The 24,944-nt window shown below is 40.5% G+C and overlaps 1 protein-coding gene across 1 annotated transcript in view; it reads right to left on the reverse strand.

Moving 5' to 3' along the window:
- The window catches only part of LOC128371134 (uncharacterized), a gene marked incomplete at its 5' end in the record, with an annotated part of 74,544 nt that extends 64,505 nt beyond the window's left edge, over positions 1–10,039 (reverse strand). The window contains 3 exon segments of the mRNA XM_053331402.1: positions 5,167–5,188; positions 8,639–9,543; positions 9,818–10,039. Coding sequence (XP_053187377.1) covers positions 5,167–5,188; positions 8,639–9,543; positions 9,818–10,039 — 1,149 coding nt within the window.
- Between the last annotated feature and the right edge of the window lie 14,905 nt (positions 10,040–24,944).

Genomic DNA, 24,944 nt, shown 5'->3' on the forward strand with positions numbered 1-24,944 from the left:
ATTATATATAAATGAAGATTGGATTACTGGATGTCAAATTTTCCATCAGCAAGTTGTCCATCTTTAATGTCAATAGGACGATCCATAGACTCGTCACTTTTAATGGACACACAGCTGGGTTCAGGAGAGTATGCTCTCTGCTGCTGCATCCTGATACAAATACAAGAGTGACAAAAGTCATGAAGTTAAAATCCAAAGAAATGAAGGATTAATCATCAGTTTAAATCCCAGAATTAAACAGAAATCTTTCAGAACAGAGTGACTGATGAGTTCAAATTCCTCCAGTGATGAAAAGAGGATGGCAGCGACTTGGTCACGAGTCAAAAGAAGAAGAAGGAAGTGAGGATGTTCAACAGGAGTTCTATGACTCAGTAACAATCTGTGTTAACCTCAATAACTATAGATGGAAATATAAACATCCCAGTTCATCTTCAGATGGATGAATACAACATCAAGCAGCTTTTACTCTGTACAGATTCTTTTAGAGGAAGTACAAAGTGAGCCATACATTTTTAAAAAGACTGGCCCTGTTGCTTCATGTGTTTTTATTAGATATGTCAAGGGCTACTTCTTTTTCTTTTCATCCATCCATTGTTTTGAATCTTCTTTGAATTTTGAGTATGATATCCTGTAAATTATGAGAATAATCTCTTGTCCATTTCCCCATCAGATCCATAGAGATCCTGATAAAATAAACATTTTCTGATTCTTGATTTGTGAGAGAAATAAAGGAAAATATATTTTTTCTTCATTGTACCCTTCCTGGCTTGTTTCATGTTATTTTGTCTTGTTTTATTGATTCCTCTTTTCAGGAGAGTCAGATAATAACAAACAGTTTTAAATTCTTACCGTCCAGCAGCAGGTTGTCCATCTTTAATGTCAATAGGACGATCCATAGAGTAATCACTCTTCATGGACACACAGCTGGGTTCAGGAGAGTCTGCTCTCTGCTGCTGCATCCTGATGCAAACAAACAATTGACAAATCAAAGAGTTTAAAAAGATGAATTTTGAGCAGACTGTCAGCAGCTGAAGTTTTAGAAGCAGAATGAAAATCAGTAAGAAGACAGTGGATGAGAAACGTTCTCCTGTTCATCAAAATGTCATATGATGAAAGATGCTGTCTCATCTTAGTTGATTAGTTAACTAATCAGTGGTTGAGCTCTTTGTTAACTCACAAAGTTAGTAGTTCATTCTGAGTTATTGTGACTTATTATTCAGTAGTTGAGTGTCAGATGTGACAGTGAGTGTGAATAATGATGGTGGAGTGATGTGAGTGGAGAACAGTGATGGACAGTTAGAGATGCTCATCTCACCTCTGAGCTTTGGTCTGGCTGTCATGTTCCCCACACAGAGAGCTTTTAGAGGGAGGGACTCCCTCCTCTCTGTCCTCACACTGATCCATAGCAGAGAACCAGCTGCTGGGAGAGCTGCACTCACTCACTACAACAAGGAAGATGTTGAATTCACATCCAGTCACAGAGACTTTGTAGCTTCAGCTGTGGAGGAAACACAGAGAGAGAAGATGCTGCTGGTTATCTTCATCAGTCCATCTGATGTGAGGCTGCTGTCACTTCATCATCACTTCTCTTCACTTCACTTCACTGCCCTCTACTGGCAGCTGGAGGAACGGCACCAACATCATTTATTACAAACAGCCAGGAGATTTCATATGGAGAGAAACTCCAGTCATCTGACAGGTTGCGCTCAACATCAGAAAAAACAATCAGCTGATACATTTTAGGAGACGGGAGGTGAAGACACATGAGTCTGTCTACATGAAAAGAGCAGAGGTGGAACAGGTGAACAGCTTCAGGTTCCTGCATCATTGACACTCTAGTGTTCTCTGATTGTTTGAACATCAGCTGCTTCTAAGATTTAGTCAAACCCTCATCAATAGAAATTGACTAAATATGAGAAACACCTCTCAGTATAACACATTATAATTCAACAGCAGCACAAACAACTGACTCCAATATGAGCAACAAGTTGAATCAACACATCTCTGAAAAAGCTTCATGAAGGGAGGATTTACTGCAGGACTGTTTAATCATGCTGCAGCAGTCTGAGTTCATTGGACCTCACAAACTGACTGAAACATAAATCAGACAACGGTGATACAACACCTCTGAGTGTGTTGGACACCAAACCTCTTTAAGTATTTGAAAAGAATAATTTCAATAAGAACATATGAAAGACTTTGATCAAAACATCAACTTTGTTTCAATGGTTGTTCAATTTAATGCCTTTATTGTCATTGCACAGCAGTACAATGAAATTTGTGGTCCAGACAGTTGGCACCACGTCTGCATGTCAAATGACCTGCACATGACAGCCACATGTTCCTCTTTCTTTCTCAGCTGACATTAGCACATCAACACAGTCAGACCACACATTATTTGATGATTTTAGAGTTTTAGAGTAGAGTTTCACTTGTTTTTAATGGTTTCACATATTTCTAGTTTGTATTTAAATGATGTTTCACTGCTGCACAACCAGCTGGTCTTTAGGACAAATAAAGGGTTAGGGTTAAGCTTTATTTAAGTTTAGCAGAATGTTCATGAATTTACGTTTTAAATATTAATAATATCTTATTTTGAACTGAAAGAAAAATGTCAGTAAATTATTATGGGAGACTTTCCATTTAAGTTTCTCCCCAACTGTAAAATGATTTCAAATTTCAGTTGAATGTATTCAGGGTCATCGTGGATTACATTGAATTTTTCAGCAAACTGCTTAATGAAAAATGAAAAGAAAAGAGCAAACTTTAGGACTTAGTCAACATGTTACAATGTATTTTTCAATTTGAATGGATTTCCCCTTTAATTTTCAGCAAAGTAGCTTTAAATTTGTTATCTTTTCATAAGACTCAATCAAGAACATTGTGAAGAGAAATATTATGAGATTGACAGAAAAGTTACTTAGTGAGGTTTTTTTTATCACGTCAGAGTGAAATTGGTGACGCCACCTTTTCTTATTCTGTTTATGATTGTTAATATAATTTCCCTTTATCATGGATGTTAATTGTAACAATTCATTGAAGCTTATTAAACATATCCTTTTCTTCCCCCCTTTTGGTTGTTACAAGCATCGTTACGGTAACGTACTGAAAAGACACGGCTGGCTTGATCGCAGTGTTGAAGGAGGTTTGAGGATCGCTGTGATTCTGAGTTGAAAGCAGCACAGAGCTGCAGAATCTCAGGTGAGCTCTGAAAACCTCACAGCAGGTATTTTAAACAGTACATTACCTACAGGTTAGCATTCATTTAATAATGTAACAATCAGAGAAAAAGTCATGACACAAATCACTAAATACATAAGTACACATTAGCTGAGTCAGGATGTGTGTCTCAATACAAACAGCAGCCTCACTTTATGCTTTTTACACTTTTTACTGTGAAATATCTGAAAATTGTCACTTACCAAACGTCATGCAGAGCAGAACAGGAGAAGTGAAGTAAGAAACTGGCACAACCAAAAAGGAACAATTCCTTCAAAGGGGAAGTGAAGTGAAGAGGAACTTTGCCTGTTTCATATGTTTGTGAAACTGGCGAAATGATCCAACACGAAGACACCAAACCTCAAATCAAACAAAAAACAAGCAAAATAAATTGATGCATCATGTTATTACAATGTTGAAGTTCTAATTATGTGTCAGACATATTACAAACACATCATTCTGACAGCCCTTGTTTTTGCAGTTTACCATATTGGACTGTAACTGAAGTCAAAACCAGTCTAACCTGTAACAGAAAACCAGTCAGTGTCAGATATCACACATCACATGATGTAGTTCTACTATCTGTCCACTAGATGGAGCCAACTGAACATCTAATGAGCTAAAGATCAGCTCAGCATCATCAGTTGCTGTTAGTATCTCTATCTCTCACAATGTGTTACGCCTTTTATCCAACACACAATCATCTGAGTTTATTTTCAGCTTCAGATTTTCTTCCATTGCAGGTGTCTTTGATTGTGGTGTTTGATCCTTGGACAGCTGAAAATGAACAATGATATGTTACTCATTGTAGTTTACTGTAACGTTGGTTATAGCATTTATGTTTTGTGTTTTGTCTTGTTTCCAACCTCTCCGCTTCCTTTGCTATTTCTCCTTCTTTATTTCATTACTCACCTTGTGTTAGACCAGCTCGTGTGTGAGTGAGTTCCTTTTAATTCCAGCAAAGTATCAACTCTACTGTTAAAAGACCCAGACAGACAGACACATGTTCTACATTTTACAATTATTTTTATTTAAACAATAAAAACCCAAGTAACATACAATTAAATCACAAATGATCCCTGCATATAATAAATAGTTTCTCTAAAATATCACATATCGCCTTGGTAGCCAAATACCACAACAGTTACTGCACATGCCACATAATGGGAGCGTCTCTGGTTTGATATGCTGCAGGTCATCCCCCCCTCTCCCTGTTTCCTATCAGCCTCTCTGCCATGGAAATAAAGGCAAAAACAAAAATAAATCTTTTAAAAGAATAACAATTCAGTTTATATTCACTTTGAAAGAATAAGCCAGACTTTTTAAATGTACCAATGTCTAATGTCTTAACACAAACAAACACAGTATAAAATGAATAAAGATTCCAATCAGATATACGATTCAGGTATAAATAAAACAGACAGAACCCACAGCAGCCATGTCACAGAAAGCAGAAACAAAATAACAACAGACGGCTTTCATTTAGTCATCAAGTCACTGAATTGATTAGTGACAGCTGATATGAGCCAGAAGAAACCAGAAAATCTTCACATTTAAGAAGCTAGAATCAGGGAATTTGGAGTTTTCTCCTTAAATTGACTCAAAACATTAAGACAAAAAGGTTGAAACTGATCTTTATCTTAAACAATGTGCTGTATTTTAAAAGCTTGTTATATTATCCATTATGTCAACATGAATAATTATTGATGATCAGATAAAATACATGTGAGAAACACAAAATCACTGTGGGCTTCCACAGCTGGACAGATTAATTTGATTAAAACATGGATAGAGCTGCATGTTGCTCATGGGATCCTGACAAAAACAACAGCGGAGTCAACTGAGACTAATCAATGAATCATGTAGAAGGAAAAATAACTGAGTGTTTGAGTCTGAGACAGATCTGCTTCACAGTGCAGAGTGTGTGTGATGTTTGATTTCAGCAGCTGAACTTCAGTCAGCAGAGTTTCTGTCCACAGGAGAGACTCTCCCTCCTACAGAGGACACAGAGAGACTCCCTCCTACAGAGGAACCAGAGAGACTCTCCCTCCTACAGAGAAACCAGAGAGACTCCCTCCTACAGAGGAACCAGAGAGTCTCTCCCTCCTACAGAGAAACCAGAGAGACTCCCTCCTACAGAGGAACCAGAGAGACTCTCCCTCCTACAGAGGAACCAGAGACTCTCCCTCCTACAGAGGACACAGAGAGACTGAACCAGACCATACTGCAAACCCAGCATACAGAGGTTCAGTGAATGTGGTGTTGAAGGTGTGGAGGTGGATCAGTGTGTCAGAGGAGACTCTGTAGAAGGACAGAGTGCCAGCGGGACAGTCCACATACACTGCTACTCTGTTAGAGACAGAGGAGGAGGAGGAGGAGGAGGAGGAGGAGGAGGAGATGGATATTTCTCTGTTATTGTGCCAGACATAGTAACCATCATCCTCAGTGCACCTCAGACTCCAGGACTGATCATTCCATCCAAACACACAGTCATCTCTGCCTCCTTTCCTGCTGATTCTTCTGTAACTCACTGATATATCAACTCTTCCTCTCCACTCAACCTCCCAGTAACAGCGACCAGTCAGAACATTTCTACACAACAGCTGACGCCAGTAGTCAAATCTGTCTGGATGATCAGGATATGACTGATCCTCCTTCACACATGTCACCTTCCTGTTGTTATCAGACAGTTCGAGTTTTCTGTACATTGTGTTTGGATCCAGTTTCAGTTCACAGGCATCTGATGGAGAGAACGAGACACAATACAGCTGCAGTTTATCATCTGTTGATTTATTAACTACTTTACTGACAATCACTGAAATTAAACCATTCAAACTTAAACCATCTCCATGACAACGGAGACCCTCCATCACTGAGGAAGACCATGAGATGTGACTGAAAGCTTTGGAGAGTAGAGTAACTTACAGAGTAAGTGGACGTTTGGATGTATTTTATTTTGCCAAATTCAAAATTGAATTTAATCCCAGCTGCATCTGATATTTGTCTCAATGTACATTCAACAGTTCAGTTAGAAGCACATTTTTGTCCAAATGCTCCAAACAGCTGAAGTCAGTATGAATGAATGAACTTTATCTGCAGGAGAGACATGAGGGACATTTTGGAGTAGGTAGCGCCACCATGTGGACATTAATAAAACATTTCTCTTTTAACTCCTGAACTGTGACGAACAGAAGGAAATTCCTGTTTCATGGATTCATTGGTTCAAGATAAATGTCAGTTTAGGCCACGCCCATTTCTGCCAAAACACATTTTCCATTATTTTGAACTTTTTTCACTTCTTTTACATATTTCATCCAGTTTTTCTCAAAGTTCTCATGAATCAAACTGAAAACACACTCACACTTCCTCAGACCAGGTTTCAGTCTCTGCAGTCCACCATGGTCCATCCTGGAGGAAGAGACAAAGACACAATCATTTCATAGACCTTTACTCATATCCACCATTAAACATGAACCAGAGTCCCTCAGTTAGTCAGGTGAGTGTCTGTTCATCTGTCGGTAGCTGAGAGTGTCCATCTGTCTGTACATACCTGAGGATCTCCACCTGTCTGTATTACCTGAAAGTGTCCATCTGTCCATACCTGAGTGTCCACCTGTCTGTCCATACCTGAGAGTGTCCATCTATCTGTCCATACCTGAGAGTGTCCACCTGTCTGTCCATACCTGAGAGTGTCCAGTCTCCAGTGTGGATCCTTCAGTCTAGCAGACAGCTTCTCTCCTGAGTCTCCTGGATGATTGTAGCTCAGGTCCAGCTCTCTCAGATGGGAGGGGTTGGAGCTCAGAGCTGAGGCCAGAGAAGCACAGCCTTCCTCTGTGATCAGACATCCTGACAGACTGAACACACATAACACCTAATCTAATTAGCTTCAGGCCTTAATGGATACACTCAGCGCCCCCTGTTGTATGTTGGAGAGAAAGCACATGTTCATGCTGGAAGCTGCAACTGCTGAAGCTCGGAGTTTAATCTGATACCATTCTGTTTTTACTTTGAAAGAAGAAATATCTTTAAAGCTTTATTGTTATGGCATATATGAAAAAAAAGATTTATTATAAATTTACTTTCATCATATTTCTGATTTCATATCACTCAGTATTTAGTTATTTAGTATTTCAGTTCTAATTTCTGTTTATATAATCAGCCCAGGGAATATGCAAATATTTTTATTATCAAAAATTCTTCATGTAACCTATAAACTGGGTGGAAGTCAACATATTACTTTAAATACACAGTAATAAAAATGACCTTAGAGTTTCCAGTGTGCAATGTAGGTTCTCCAGTCCAGCAGAAAGCTGCTTCACTCCTGAATCCTGCAAGTTGTTGTTACTCAGGTCCAGATCTCTCAGACTAGAGGACTGGGAGCTGAGAACTGAGGACAGAGCTGCACAGCTTCTCTCTGAGAGGTTACAGTCAGTCAACCTGAATAAGAAACAGCAAAAAAAGAAGCAAATTCCAAACATTACTTTTCTTAACTGAGCAAATATTAAACTACATTAATCTGGATAGTTCTGTGTGCACCTACAGAGCTTTGTTGGAGGCTTTGACCACTGGCAGCAGCCTCAGAAGGGCCTCCTCTGAAGCAGAGTATTTCTTCAGGTCAAACACGTCCAGATCTTTTTCTGATGACAGTAAGATGAAGACCAGAGCAGACCACTGAGCAGGAGACAGTTTATCTGTGGAGAGACTTCCTGATCTCAGGTACCGTTGGATCTCCTCCACCAGAGAACGATCATTCAGTTCATTCAGACAGTGGAACAGATTGATGCTTCTCTCTGCAGACACATTCTCACTGATCTTCTTCTTGATGTACTCAACTGTTTTCTGATTGGTCTGTGAGCTACTTCCTGTCTGTGTCAGAAGACCTCGTAGGAGAGTCTGATTGGTCTGCAGTGAAAGACCCAGGAGGAAGCGGAGGAACAAGTCCAAGTGTCCATTTGGACTCTTTAAGGCCTCGTCCACAGCACTCTGGTAGAAACATGTTGATTTGCCTCTGATCACTTCATACCACCAGGATGTTGTTTGTTCGTCTGCCAGCAGATTGACTCCAGACTTGATGAATGTCAGATGGACATGAAGAGCAGCTAGAAACTCCTGAACACTCAGATGGACGAAGCAGAACACCTTGTCCTGATACAGCCCTCTCTCCTCTTTAAAGACCTGTGTGAACACTCCTGAGCACACTGAGGCTGCTCTGATATCGATGCCACACTCTGTCAGGTCTGATTCATAGAAGATCAGGTTTCCTTTCTGCAGCTGCTCAAAAGCCAGTTTTCCCAGAGACTCAATCATCGTCCTGCTCTCTGGACTCCAGTGTGGATCTGTCTCAGCTCCTCCATCATACTTGATGTTCTTCAGCTTGGACTGAACCACCAGGAAGTGGATGTACATCTCAGTCAGGGACTTGGGCAGCTCTCCTCCCTCTCTGCTTTTCAACACATCCTCCAGAACTGTAGCAGTGATCCAGCAGAACACTGGGATGTGGCACATGATGTGGAGGCTTCGTGATGTCTTGATGTGGGAGATGATGGTGCTGGCCTGCTCCTCATCTCTGAATCTCTTCCTGAAGTACTCCTCCTTCTGTGGGTCAGTGAACCCTCTGACCTCTGTCAACATGCCGACACACTCAGGAGGGATCTGATTGGCTGCTGCAGGTCGTGTGGTTATCCAGAGGCGAGCAGAGGGAAGCAGTTTCCCCCTGATGAGGTTTGTCAGCAGCACATCCACTGAGGTGGACTCTGTAACATCAGTCAGGATCTCAGTGTTGTGGAAGTCCAGAGGAAGTCGACACTCATCCAGACCGTCAAAGATGAACACAACCTGGAACTCTTCAAACCTGCAGATTCCTGCTTCTTTGGTTTCAGTAAAGAAGTGATGAACAAGTTCCACCAAGCTGTACCTTTTCCCTTTCAGCACATTCAGCTCTCTGAAAGTGAATGGAAATGTGAAGTGTATGTCCTGGTTGGCTTTGTCTTCAGCCCAGTCCAGAGTGAACTTCTGTGTTAAGACTGTTTTCCCAATGCCAGCCACTCCCTTTGTCATCACTGTTCTGATTGGTTCATCTCTTCCAGGTGAGGCTTTAAAGATGTCTTCTTGTCTGATTGTTGTTTCTGGTCTGTCTGGTTTCCTGGATGCTGTTTCAATCTGTCTGACCTCATGTTCATCATTGACCTCTGCAGTCCCTCCCTCTGTGATGTAGAGCGGTGTGTAGATCTGATTCAGAAGGGTTGGGTTTCCTGCTTTAGCGATCCCCTCAAACAGACACTGGAACTTCTTCTCCAGGTTAGACTTGAGTTTACGTCGACACTTTGCAGTACGAGCTCCTGAATGAACAAACAACAAATGAAATCAGTGAGTGGATCCTACAGAAAGTCTAGAAATCTGAACATGTAAGTGTGTCTGTGTGTTTTTTCCTCCTCCATCAGTTTTATTCAGCTCATCAGTGGAGGACAAACAGCCTCTGATCTGATGCAGATGTGTGCAGCATATTTACAGCAGAGTTTGAAATATAAACCTCTCCCATGTTGCCTCCATTTCCTCTCCATCATGTTAAATCTGTTAAAATCCTCTTACTGCTCTGCAGACGCTCAGCCAGCTCCTCCTGCTTCATTCTCCTCAGGAAGTGCACTGTGATCTTCAGAAATGCGTCTCTGCTGCTCCTCCTCTGCTCTTTCTCCTCAATGTCCAACACCTCCTCATCCTCACTCTGACTCTCTAAGCATTCTGGATAATCTGGACTAAGACCCCTCTGGACTCTCTTCAGCTCGTTCTTCATAAAAGTGACGATGTTCTCCTCCAGCAGCTGGAACAGAAAGATAAAGTGAACATTTCATTTATACTGGTAGAACACAACATGTGATTCATGTGTCAGTCTGAAGGCCTGCTGGTCTAAACAGAGCAGCATGGACACTGTTAGGACCTGAATGCTACTTTACTATTTCATCTGTGGTTGATGGAGTTAATAGTAAAAGGTGTGTTTGTACATGTACACACCATAAATATGGAGTCCAGCTGTGTTTGATGCTGCTGTGCAGACTGATCACTGGGAACCTCTGAGCTCTGCTGCTGAACTCTGTGGAGAAAACATCACGTTTAAGGACATTTAATGACTAAAATCTGCACTCAGCTTATTAAAGATGTTCTGTCACAATGACAAAATGAACTCCTGTAGATGTTGGTCTGTTTACTGGTAATCAAACTCTTACCTTCCATCAGCAGGTTGTCCTCTCTGCTGCTGCATCCTGATACTAATAAAACAGTGACAAACCAAAGAAATCAGTTTAAAGTCTAGAAATCTGAACATGTAAGTGTGTCTGTGTAGTTTTTCCTCCTCCATCAGTTTTATTCAGCTCATCAGTGGAGGACAAACAGCCTCTGATCTGATGCAGATGTGTGGAGCATATTTACAGCAGAGTTTGAAATATAAACCTCTCCCATGTTGCCTCCATTTCCTCTCAGTGACTGATGAGTTCAAATTCCTCCAGTGATGAAAAGAGGATGGCAGCGACTTGGTCATGAGTCAACAGGAGAAGAAGGAAGTGAGGATGTTCATGGCTCAGTAACTGTATTAAGCTCAATAACTAAAGATGGATCTACATGATTGAACTTGCTATTTGAAATTATATTAATGCATTGTTTGTTAAATGTAGATTAAATACATGAAAACATAAAAAATAAATCACACCACAGAAAACACATAGAGGATTCATGAAATACTGGAGGCTGCAGTTCCAGGACCACATTTCTAAGACCCTAAGTTTTTGCGACACCTACACTCTAGTCCGGTACGCGGTGGTAATGCACCTTAAGCTGGTTTACCAACCATCAATCAAATTTCAAGGATTGATGTTTATATAAAAATGGACAACATCAGTGTGAGAACCGCATGTTAATTTACTATGTTTGACGTTAAAAACAACCTTTTTAAAAATCCTTTCTGTTGATTATAAATGTGTTCAGTCAGTTTATCAATCCTGAGATCAATATTCTCACCTTTGCTCAGCAGGGTCCATCTTTGAAGTTAGCTCAAGACAGACACATCCAAGTTAGCTGCTGCTCTGATTATTGATGTGATGTTTTCAAAGTTACACACACATATTGATATAGTGACCATGTTGGTGTCTTATAACACTGAACTCTTTGACATGTGACTGTTGCACAGGTGTACACTGTGATGTCACTGCTGAAACTATATATTGATTCCTCTTCTCAGGAGAGTCAGATAATAACAAACTTCACTTTTAAATTCTTACCTTCCATCAGCAGGTTGTCCATCTTTAAAGTGAAAAGGACGACCCATAGAGTCGTCACTCTTCATTGACACACAGCTGGGTTCAGGAGAGTCTGCTCTCTGCTGCTGCATCCTGATAGAAACAAACAATTAACAAATCAAAGAGTTTAAAAAGATGAATTTTGAGCAGACTGTCAGCAGCTGAAGTTTTAGAAGCAGAATGAAAATCAGTAAGAAGACAGTGGATGAGAAACGTTCTCCTGTTCATCAAAATGTCATCTGATGAAAGATGCTGTCTCATCTTAGTTGATTAGTTGACTAATCAGTGGTTGAGCTCTTTGTTAACTCACAAAGTTAGTAGTTCATTCTGAGTTATTGTGACTTATTATTCAGTAGTTGAGTGTCAGATGTGACAGTGAGTGTGAATAATGATGGTGGAGTGATGTGAGTGGAGAATAGTGATGGACAGTTAGAGATCCTCATCTCACCTCTGAGCTTTGGTCTGGCTGTCATGTTCCCCACACAGAGAGCTTTTAGAGGGAGGGACTCCCTCCTCTCTGTCCTCACACTGATCCATAGCAGAGAAACAGCTGCTGGGAGAGCTGCACTCACTCACTACAACAAGGTTTCATCACAGGACACATTAGTTCTCATTCATCTCTCTAACATGTCACAAATACTGTAGAAAACGGAGAAGCAGGAGCTCTTCCCATCAGACACACTGAGCAGGTCCATCTGAGGACTCTGCAGCCTCTGGGACAGTTCACAACATGGACTGTAAAAGAGCTTTCAGTCAAACCAAGTCTGTTTCAGTGTTGGAGGATGGGTGTGTTTTGGATTAAAATGCACCACTGCCAAGTTGATCATAGCTGTTGAACCAGTTCTGACACTCCCTGCATTTTTCACTGATGATCTTAGATTACAATCAAAGTGCTGTTGATTCAACCTGAGAACCACTAACAATAAAAGAAGGAAATCATTGTCAAACTGCTCTCCTTTAAATATAGTAAAACAGACAATCATCATCAGAAACATTTCTACTGCCCAGACAAACAGTGATTCAACACAATGTGATCAAACTGATGGTTCATCAGACATTTACAGATTTCTCTGGTAGGATTCTCACCTGCTGAAGTCTCTTCAGGTCAACTTACAGACACTTTCCACCTTCATGTGTAGAGGAAACATCAGGAGAGAAGAAGCTGCTCATTCTCCCTCGTCAGTCCTGCTGTCTGTGTTCATTTGATCTGAAGACGCTGTCACATCCTCAAAACTATAAAGTCCACATCTAAAAAAAAACATCAGAGTGACGTGAAAACCAGTCTAACCTGTAGAACCTACAGAAAGCTCAGATGTAGCGTCCAAGTTTTTGGTAGAGGTGGCTGACCTTGATTGACAGGTGACACGTGGTAGGGGGCGGGGTTTCAGCATTTGGGAGCAGAGACAAAAGGTCTGTTCTAAACCGCATACTTTCCTACTACTCGTACTAACTCTGACATCATTTGAAGTATGTAGGGTGTTTAACTGCGTAGTGATTTAGAGTATGTGAGAAGTTCCTGGATGGTTTACTAGATTCTCCAGAAATGCAGAGTATGCATCAAGAGCTGACTACTCACACTCACATTACCCAAGATGCAACGCAATGTTCTGAAAAAAAAACAGTGGTTTGAAGTTAGCTACAGAGAGGGTATGTTCCCTTCTTGTTTTCAAAATAAAAGCACCAATTCTATCGTTATGGTTTTCTTTATAATAAAAGGTAACGGGTGTTTTATTTTGTGAAAATGACCGGAAGTGCGTTACTCGCTACGGCGAATTCTCAGGAACAAAACTTTAAACAGGTGTTATTTGAAAAAATTAGCGTCACATTGTGGATCTAAAGGGCTACTTTACTTTCTTCCTAAAAAGCTTAGAAATGTGGATAAAGTGGTATATTTACAGAGTTAGAGCTAAAATTAAATCAGCTTCAGCCTGATGATTTCAGCTCGGGTAGGAACCAAATGCATTGTGGGTTATCTTGTAGTTTACTACAGTGTAAACGGTCTGCTTACTATTTGGTTCTTTAGTGTGTAGAATGTAGTATGAGGTATGTGGTTTCGAACACAGTCATAGGCTGATTTTTACTTTGAAGCCTAATTTCATATATTTGGCGATTTTTTAAATCATTTAAATAATTTTAATCATTCAAATTTGGCAGGGTGGTTAACAACACACTTTTCTGTTGTATGTCAAACTCAGAACACTTATTTATTCTTACTTTACACATACTTTAAGACAAGTGCATGAGAAACCAGTGAGAACAATGATGGAGAGTTAGAGATCCTCATCTCACCTCTGAGCTTTGGACTCTGCAGCCTTTAGATTAGATTAGATTAGATTATTTTTATTTCGAATGCGTGACAAAAAACAAAACAAAAACAGCACATAAAAAATGAAAGCACAGTGTTCTCACCGAAAATAGCGAACCTACATCCGACAGAAAATATAATGCACTGTCAACTACATTCGAAATGGAGTGGGAAGAAGTAAAAACTTATTGAATCCCACCCCCACCCTCAGCCTCTGGGACAGTTCACAACATGGACTGTAAAAGAGCTTTCAGTCAAACCAAGTCTGTCTCAATGTTGGAGGATGGTTGTTTTGGATTAAAATGTACCACTGCCAAGTTGATCAAAGCTGTTGAACCAGTTCTGACACTCCCTGCATTTTTTAATTATGGCACAATGCTGTTGATTCAACCTGAGAGCCACTAACAATAAAACAAGGAAATCATTGTTAAACTGCTCTCCTTTTACTCATAAAGACACACATAATCAAGAATCAAATCCTCTGTCAAATCTGAAGTATAAATATAAATCTAGTGAAACAGATAATCATCATCAGAAACATTTCTACTATCCAGTCAAACAGTGATTCAACACAATGTGATCAAACTGATGGTTCATCAGACATTTACAGATTTCTCTGGTAGGATTCTCACCTGCTGAAGTCTCTTCAAGTCAATTTACAGACACTTTCCACCTTCATGTGTAGAGAAACATGAGGAGAGAAGAAGCTGCTCATTCTCCCTCATCAGTCCTGCTGTCTGTGTTCATTTGATCTGAAGACGCTGTCACATCCTCATAACTTCAGAGTCCACATCTAAAAAACACATCAGAGTGACGTGAAAACCAGTCTAACCTGTAGCAGAAACACAGTCAGTATCAGATATCACACATCACATGAACATAATCTCCACTAGATGGCATCACAACAGCACATATTAAAATCTCCATCACCTCTCTAAATCCTCCTTTACACAAGTTCCTCTCAGTTTCTTCTTCACTGATGTTTCTGTTTTTACAGCAGCTCACATTGTGTTTTAGGATTGAATGAGTTGTGTTCAAATTCTGGATGAACAAATACATCAATACACTAAATAAAACACTCCAGCTCATTGAGAGTAAGTTTTTTTTCTTCTTTGGCTTCTGTCTTCAAACCTTTGTACACATGTCATTAATCTGGCTATCATTCTTTCTTAATCTTCAGAAGAAGATTTGACTACACAAGGTTGATTTCAGAAATTAAAGCCTTTCTTTCTTTCTTTGTTGTGACAAGTTCTTAGTAGTTTTTGGACAACATGTCTACAGCACAGAGGAATAAGATATATCAGACTCTGATACACATTGTTGGTTTGGATCTAAACATGAGATTTGTTGAAATATAAAGAAACATATATAAAAGAATCTTCCAATACACTGATGCACGGTACAAGAACATTGATATTGCTTATGTACATAAGATAAGATAAGATATGATGTACCTTTAGTGATCCCACTTGGGAGGAATTCAGATTGCTCCCCACCTAGAACCTTCTTCTTCTCCTTCTACTCCGGTATCACACAGTACCGTGTCTCTCACAAGCTCCCCCTGGTGACCAACCCAGGTACTGACACTTTCCCTGGTCCATCGCCCTTACCATGGTCCACTGTCTCCTAATGGCTGTCATAAAGCTACTTCCATTGATGTGATTAACTGGTTCCCAATTCCTGTTTTTATTTCACATTGCAAATCAATGCACAGGCACAGGTGTGGACGAACTGTTGATCATAGTGTCCTAGTTAATCCAGCCAGGTCAGCTAACACCAAACCTCACATCAGCAATCTAACCCTTGGGTTATTTAACATCCGTTCACTGTCCTTGTCCCCCTCCTGTTCATTATTTATCTTCTTCCTCTTGGTCACATTCTCAGGAAATTTGATATAATTCCACTGTTACGCTGATGATACCCAACTCTACCTTTCCACTAAGCCTACTTCCACTCTGCCACCCATAGCTCTAGGAACCTGTTGCATTCCTAATCATTCATCATGTGTACTTCATCAGGTAATGATAACATTAATCTTGTTAGATGAGTGAGGAAAAGACTAAAATGACGTCCTGTGGTTAGAATAGATTGAATTAAATGTTAATTAAAATTAATATGCTTTCAAATACTAAAAAAGACTATCAAAGACTAAAATAAGTTTCATGGACTAAAACACTTTGGGTTTCGTTTTGACTAATATCAGACTAAAATACCAAGACTTTTAGTCGACTAAAGTGTGACAAAAAAATAGTATAAGGTGGATTAAATATCACAAAACTAACGAGGGCATTTGACACAATACTAATACTACATTTAAAAAATAGCTGACACAATTAACACCAGCAGAAACCCAGTCAGTGTCAGATATCACACTTCACATGATGTAGTTCTAATATCTGTCCACTAGATGGAGCCAACTGAACATCTAATGAGCTCAAGATCAGCTCAGCATCATCAGCTGCTGTTAGTATCGGGTGTTTGACGTTTGGAGAGCTGAAATTAAACTTCAATATGTTACTCAATTGTAGTTTACTGTAATATTCATTATAGATTTTTATACTTTGTGTTTTATCTTGTTTCCAACCTTTCTGCTGTCTTTTCTTTTTCTCCTTCTTTATTTCATTCCTCGCTTCAGTTACATTAGATGGTGTATGAGTGAATTTCTTTTCATACCAACAAAAAATAATTCCACTGTTAAAAGACCAAACAGACACACTTTCTACATTAAACATTTTTATTGATAGAAATCAAAATAATATCCCAAATTATCCCTGTATAAAATAAAGTGTTTCTTACAAATATCCCAAAAGTAATTTAGCACACCATAACAATAGCAGCTTAAGAGTTTAATCAAATGTGCCTCAAAATAATTTAGAATAACAATTAAGTTTATATTCAATTTGAAATAATAAGCCAGAATCTTACATGCACCAGTACCTAATGTCTTAACACAAACCAATGCAGTATAAAATGAATAAAGAAAAGATTAAAATTAAATATCTGATTGAGGTATAAATAAAGCAGATAAAACACACTGCAGCCGTGTCACAGAGAGCTCTGTCAGAGAGAAAATGACTCACTCTGTTGGACGTGTTGGGACTATAGAAACACTCTGATTGTAAAGTGATGTTACAAAGTGGAGCGTCTTCCTTCACAGATGATCTTTGGTCGAGTACAGAGACAAAATAACAACAGACGAATTTCATTTAGTCATCAAGTCACAGATTGAATTAGTGACAGCTGATATGATCCAGGAGAGACCAGAAAATATTCATAATTTTTACAAATCATAATTTTTTATTTTATCCTTAAATTGACACAAAACATGAAGCCAAATAGATTGAAAGTGGTTTCATCTTTAACAATGTGTTGTATTTTAAAAGCTTGTTATATTATCCATTGTGTCAGTAAAGTGAGAATGCTTTCAACTATAATGCCATAAATACTTTTTATTGATGGGTTAGGGTTAGGGTTAGGGTACAGAGAGACTCTCCCTCCTACAGAGGACACAGAGAGACTGAACCAGACCATACTGCAAACCCAGCATACAGAGGTTCAGTGAATGTGGTGTTGAAGGTGTGGAGGTGGATCAGTGTGTCAGAGGAGACTCTGTAGAAGGACAGAGTGCCAGCGGGACAGTCCACATACACTGCTACTCTGTTAGAGACAGAGGAGGAGATGGATATTTCTCTGTTATTGTGCCAGACATAGTAACCATTATCAGAGCACCTCAGACTCCAGGACTGATCATTCCATCCAAACCAACAGTCATCTCTGCCTCCTTTCCTGCTGATTCCTCTGTAACTCACTGATATATAAACTGTTCCTTTCCACTCGACCTCCCAGTAACAGCAACCAGTCAGAACATTTCTACACAGCAGCTGAGGCCAGTGATCAAATCTGTCTGGATGATCAAGATATGACTGATCCTCCCACACACATGTCACCTTCCTGTTGTTGTCAGACAGTTTGAGTTCTCTGTACATTGTGTTTGGATCCAGTTCCAGTTCACAGGCATCTGATGGAGAGAACGAGACACAATACAGCTGCAATTTATCATCTGTTGATTTATTAACAACTTTACTGACAATCACTGAAATTAAACTATTCAAACTTAAACTGTCTCCATGACAACTGAGACACTCCATCACTGAGGAAGATCATGAGATGTGATTGAAAACTTTGGAGATACAGAGTATGTGGACCTTCATTCCAGCTGTCTGATATTTGTCTGAATGTAATTTCAACAGTTCGGTTTGAACATTAACAGTCAACATGACAGTGAGATTCAGTAATATTCATGTTTTCTCATGAAATTTGGTGTAAAGTGAAGGTCTTTGCACATCAAGGTTTTTTGTCCAAACAGCTGAAGTCAGTATGAATGAATGAACTTTATCTGCAGGAGAGACATGAGGGACATTTTGGAGCAGGTAGCGCCACCATGTGGACATTTATAAAACATTTCTCTTTTAACTCCTGAACTGTGACGAACAGAAGGAAATTTCTGTTTCATAGATTCATTGGTTCAAGATAAATGTCCGTTTAGGCCACGCCCATGTCTGCCAAAACACATTTTCCATCATTTTGAACTTTTTTCACTTCTTTTACATATTTCATCCAGTTTTTCTCAAAGTTCTCATGAATCAAACTGAAAACACACTCACACTTCCTCACACCAGGTTTCAGTGTGTGCAGTCCACCATGGTCCATCCTGAAGGAAGAGACAAAGAGACAATCAGCTTTATACACCTTCACTCATATCCACCATTAAACATGAACCAGAGTCCCTCAGTTAGTCGGAGTGTCTGTCCATCTGTCCATACCTGAGAGTGTCTACCAGTCTGTCCATACCTGAGAGTGTCTACCAGTCTGTCCATACCTGAGAGTGTCCACCTGTCTGTCCATAACTGAGAGTGTGCACCTGTCTGTTCATATCTGGGAGTGCCCACCTGTCTGTCCATACCTGAGAGTGTCCATCTGTCTGTCCATACCTGAGAGTGTCCAGTCTCCAGTGTGGATCCTTCAGTCCAGCAGATAGAAGCTTCTCTCCTGAGTCTCCTGGATGATTGTAGCTCAGGTCCAGCTCTCTCAGATGGGAGGGGTTGGCGTTCAGAGCTGAGGCCAGAGAAGCACAGCCTTCCTCTGTGATCAGACATCCTGACAGACTAAACAACAGTTAAATCAGTTCTTAGTAGTATTTCTACTTTGGATTTTCCTCTCATTGTAGAAGACATGATAGTAATTATTTGTGCTATAATTCCTTGACTTCATGCACACTGAGACTTGAAATAACTTAAATATATAATATATTTACATTTGAATGATGCAGATATTCTCACTCACAAGTTGGCAGTTTTACTTACTTTACTATATACATGATATTATAATACTTCAGGTCAGATAGCACACAAAATATATTTATCACACAAAACTCAATACTAAAACAATCTATATCAAAAAGTAGAACATATGGGGAAGCCAAAATATTACTTTAAATACAGTCATAGAAATGAGAACCTGAGAGTTTCCAGTGTGCAATGTAGATTCTCCAGTCCAGCAGACAGTTGCTTAACTCCTGAATCCTGCAGGTTGTTGTTACTCAGGTCCAGATCTCTCAGACTAGAGGACTGGGAGCTGAGAACTGAGGACAGAGCTGTACAGCTTCTCTCTGCGAGGTTACAGTCACCCAACCTTAAGAAGAATCAGCAGAACACAGGAAAACAATTTGAAACATTAGTTTTCTTCTTTGAGCATAAATTAAACTACATTAATCTGGATAGTTCTGTGTGCACCTACAGAGCTTTGTTGGAGATTTTGACCACTGGCAGCAGCCTCAGAAGAGCCTCCTCTGAAGCAGAGTATTTCTTCAGGTCAAACACGTCCAGATCTTTTTCTGATGACAGTAAGATGAAGCCCAGAGCTGACCACTGAGCAGGAGACAGTTTATCTGTGGAGAGACTTCCTGATCTCAGGGACTGTTGGATCTCCTCCACTAGAGACCGATCATTCAGTTCATTCAGACAGTGGAACAGATTGATGCTTCTCTCTGCAGACACATTCTCACTGATCTTCTTCTTGATGTACTCAACTGTTTTCTGATTGGTCTGTGATTGTCTTCCTGTCTGTGTCAGCAGACCTTGTAGGAGAGTCTGATTGGTCTGGAGTGAAAGACCCAGGAAGAAGCGGAGGAACAAGTCCAGGTGTCCATTTGGACTCTTTAAGGCCTCGTCTACAGCACTCTGGTAGAAATGGGTGGATTTGTCTCTGATCACTTTAGACCATCTGGATGTTGTTTGTTCTTCTGCCAGCAGATTGACTCCAGACTTGATGAATGTCAGATGGACATGAAGAGCAGCCAGAAACTCCTGAACGCTCAGATGGACGAAGCAGAACACCTTGTCCTGGTCCAGCCCTCTCTCCTCTTTAAAGACTTGTGTCAACACTCCTGAGTACACTGAGGCTGCTCTGATATCGATGCCACACTCTGTCAGGTCTGATTCATAGAAGATCAGGTTGCCTTTCTGCAGCTGCTCAAAAGCCAGTTTTCCCAGAGACTCAATCATCTTCCTGTTCTCTGGACTCCAGTGTGGATCTGTCCCAGCTCCTCCATCATATTTGACGTTCTTCAGTTTGGACTGAACCACCAGGAAGTGGATGTACATCTCAGTCAGGGTCTTGGGCAGCTCTCCTCCCTCTCTGCTTTTCAACACATCCTCCAGAACTGTGGCAGTGATCCAGCAGAAGACTGGGATGTGGCACATGATGTGGAGGCTTCGTGATGTCTTGATGTGGGAGATGATGGTGCTGGCCTGCTCCTCATCTCTGAATCTCTTCCTGAAGTACTCCTCCTTCTGTGGGTCAGTGAACCCTCTGACCTCTGTCACCATGCCGACACACTCAGGAGGGATCTGATTGGCTGCTGCAGGTCGTGTGGTTATCCAGAGGTGAGCAGAGGGAAGCAGTTTCCCCCTGATGAGGTTTGTCAGCAGCACATCCACTGAGGTGGACTCTGTAACATCCGTCAGGATCTCAGTGTTGTGGAAGTCCAGAGGAAGTCGACACTCATCCAGACCGTCAAAGATGAACACAACCTGGAACTCTTCAAACCTGCAGATTCCTGCTTCTTTGGTTTCAGTAAAGAAGTGATGAACAAGTTCCACCAAGCTGTACTTTTTCTCTTTCAGCACATTCAGCTCTCTGAAAGTGAATGGAAATGTGAAGTGTATGTCCTGGTTGGCTTTGTCTTCAGCCCAGTCCAGAGTGAACTTCTGTGTTAAGACTGTTTTCCCAATGCCAGCCACTCCCTTTGTCATCACTGTTCTGATTGGTTCATCTCTTCCAGGTGAGGCTTTAAAGATGTCTTCTTGTCTGATTGTTGTTTCTGGTCTGACTGGTTTCCTGGATGCTGTTTCAATCTGTCTGACCTCATGTTCATCATTGACCTCTGCAGTCCCTCCCTCTGTGATGTAGAGCGGTGTGTAGATCTGATTCAGAAGGGTTGGGTTTCCTGCTTTAGCGATCCCCTCAAACAGACACTGGAACTTCTTCTCCAGGTTAGACTTGAGTTCATGTCGACACTTTGCAGCACGAGCTCCTGAATGAACAAACAACAAATGAAATCAGTGAGTGGATCCTACAGAAAGTCTAGAAATCTGAACATGTAAGTGTGTCTGTGTAGTTTTTCCTCCTCCATCAGTTTTATTCAGCTCATCAGTGGACGACAAACAGCGTCTGATCTGATGCAGATGTGTGCAGCATATTTACAGCAGAGTTTGAAATATAAACCTCTCCCATGTTGCCTCCATTTCCTCTCCATCATGTTAAATCTGTTAAAATCCTCTTACTGCTCTGCAGACGCTCAGCCAGCTCCTCCTGCTTCATTCTCCTCAGGAAGTGCACTGTGATCTTCAGAAATGCCTCTCTGCTGCTCCTCCTCTGCTCTTCCTCCTCACCGTCCAACACCTCCTCATCCTCACTCTGACTCTCTAAGCATTCTGGGTCATCTGGGCTCAGACCCCTCTGGACTCTCTTCAGCTCGTTCTTCACAAAAGTGAAGATGTTCTCCTCCAGCAGCTGGAACAGAAAGATAAAGTGAACATTTCATTTGAACTGGTAGAACACAACATGTGAGTCATGTGTCAGTCTGAAGGCCTGCTGGTCTAAACAGAGCAGCATGGACACTGTTAGGACCTGAATGCTACTTTAGTATTTCATCTGTGGTTGATGGAGTTAACAGTAAAAGGTGTGTTTGTACATGTACACACCATAAATATGGAGTCCAGCTGTGTTTGATGCTGCTGTGCAGACTGATCACTGGGAACCTTTGAGCTCTGCTGTTGAACTCTGTGGAGAAAACATCACGTTTAAGGACATTTAATGACTCGAATCTGCATCTTATTATATAATTTCTGTCATGTTAAAGATGTTCTGTTATGAATTAGTGGATGTCTTACCTGTGATCAGCAGGTTGTCCAATATTAAACTTAAAAGGATGACCCATAGACCAGTCACTCTTCATGGACACACAGCTGGGTTCAGGAGAGTCTGCTCTCTTCAGCCAAAACCTGATACAAATACAAGAGTGACAAAAATCATGAAGTTAAAACCATTTATATTAAGGATTAATCATCAGTTTAAATCCCAGAATTAAACAGAAATGTTTCAGAACAGAGTGACTGATGAGTTCAAATTCCTCCAGTGATGAAAAGAGGATGGCAGCGACTTGGTCATGAGTCAACAGAAGAAGAAAGAAGTGAGGATGTTCAACAGGAGTTCTATGGCTCAGTAACAATCTGTGTTAACCTCAATAACTAAAAATGGAACAATAATACTTCTCTTTTTTTAACAATTTATTTTTGGGTTTTTATTTATATAGAAACAGGGAGAGATTCAAACCAGAGACACTGCAATTATCGGGCCTGCGTTCTAGAAACTTTTAAATTCTTACCTTCCATCAGCAGGTTGTCCATCTTTAAACTTAAAAGGATGACCCATAGACCAGTCACTCTTCATGGACACACAGCTGGGTTCAGGAGAGTCTGCTCTCTGCTGCTGCATCCTGATACACACAAATAGTTAACAAATCAAAGAGTTTAAAAAGATGAATTTTGAGTCAGCAGTCTGCTCAAAAGTCTGCAGTGGAGTGATGTGAGTGGAGAACAGTGATGGACAGTTAGAGATCCTCATCTCACCTCTGAGCTTTGGTCTGGCTGTCATGTTCCCCACACAGAGAGCTTTTAGAGGGAGGGACTCCCTCCTCTCTGTCCTCACACTGATCCATAGCAGAGAAACAGCTGGTGGGAGAGCTGCACTCACTCACTACAACAAGGTTTCATCACAGGACACATTAGTTCTCATTCATCGCTCTAACATTTCACAAATACTGTAGAAAACAGAGAAGCAGCAGCTCTTCCCATCAGACACACTGAGCAGGTCCATCTGAGGACTCTGCAGCCTCTGGGACAGTTCACAACATGGACTGTAAAAGAGCTTTCAGTCAAACCAAGTCTGTCTCAGTGTTGGAGGATGGTTGTGTTTTGGATTAAAATGTACCACTGCCAAGTTGATCAGAGCTGTCCGACCAGTTTTGACACTCCCTGCATTTTTTAATTATGGCATGATGCTGTTGATTCAACCTGAGAATCACTAACAGTAAAACACGGAAATCATTCTCAAACTGCTCTCCTTTAACTCATAAAGAAACAAATCATCATGAATATAAATTTCTGTTAAACCTGAGGGATTAAATAAATATAGTGAAACAGACAATCATCATCAGAAACATTTCTACTGTCCAGTCAAACAGTGATTCAACACAATGTGATCAAACTGACATTTACAAATTTCTCTGGTAGGATTCTCACCTGCTGAAGTCTCTTCAGGTCAACTTACAGACACTTTCCACCTTCATGTGTAGAGAAACATCAGGAGAGAAGAAGCTGCTCATTCTCCCTCGTCAGTCCCGCTGTCTGTGTTCATTTGATCTGAAGACGCTGTCACATCCTCATAACTTTAGAGTCCACATCTAAAAAAACCATCAGAGTGACGTGAAAACCAGTCTAACCTGTAGAACCTGCAGAAAGCTCTCAGACGTAGCGTCCAAGTTTTTGGTAGAGGTGGCTGACCTTGATTGACAGGTGACACTTGGTAGGGGGCGGGGTTTCAGCATTTGGGAGCAGAGCCAAAAGGTCTGTTCTAAACCTCATACTTTCCTACTACTCGTACTAACTCTGACATCATTTGAAGTATGTAGTGTGTTTAACTGCGTAGTGATTTAGAGTATGTGAGAAGTTCCTGGATGGTTTACTAGATTCTCCAGAAATGCAGAGTATGCATCAAGAGCTGACGACTCACACTCACATTACCCAAGATGCAACGCAACTTCTGAAAAAAAAACAGTGGTTTCAAGTTAGCTACAGCAAGGGTATGTTCCCTTCTTGTTTTCAAAATAAAAGCACCAATTCTATCGTTATGGTTTTCTTTATAATAAAAGGTAACAGGTGTTTTATTTTGTGAAAACGACCGGAAGTACGTTACTCGCTATGGCTAATTCTCAGGAACAAAACTTTAAACAGGTGTTATTTGGACAAATTAGCGTCACATTGTGGATCTAAAGGGCTACTTTACTTTCTTCCTAAAAAGCTTAGAAATGTGGATAAAGTTAAAAGCTAAAATGAAATCAGCTTCAGCCTGATGATTTCAGCTCGGGTAGGAACCAAATGCATTGTGGGTTATCTTGTAGTTTACTACAGTGTAAACGGTCTGCTTACTATCTGGTCCTTTAGTGTGTAGGATGTAGTATGGGGTATGTGGTTTCGAACACAGCCATAGGCTGATTTTTACTTTGAAGCCTAATTTCATATATTTGGTGATTTTTTTAATCATTCAAATTTGGCAGGGTGGTTAACAACACACTTTTCTGTTGTTTGTCAAACTCAGAACACATATTTATTCTTACTTTACACGGATGAGAAACCAGAAACCAGTGAGAACAATGATGGACAGTTAGAGATCCTCATTTCACCTCTGAGCTTTGGACTCTGCAGCCTCTGGGACAGTTCACAACATGGACTGTAAAAGAGCTTTAAGTTGAACCAAGTCTGTCTCAGTGTTAGAAGATGGTTGTTTTGGATTAA

Source organism: Scomber japonicus, chromosome 1, assembly GCF_027409825.1.
Source record: "Scomber japonicus isolate fScoJap1 chromosome 1, fScoJap1.pri, whole genome shotgun sequence".
In the NCBI taxonomy this organism is placed as follows: Eukaryota; Metazoa; Chordata; class Actinopteri; order Scombriformes; family Scombridae; genus Scomber; species Scomber japonicus.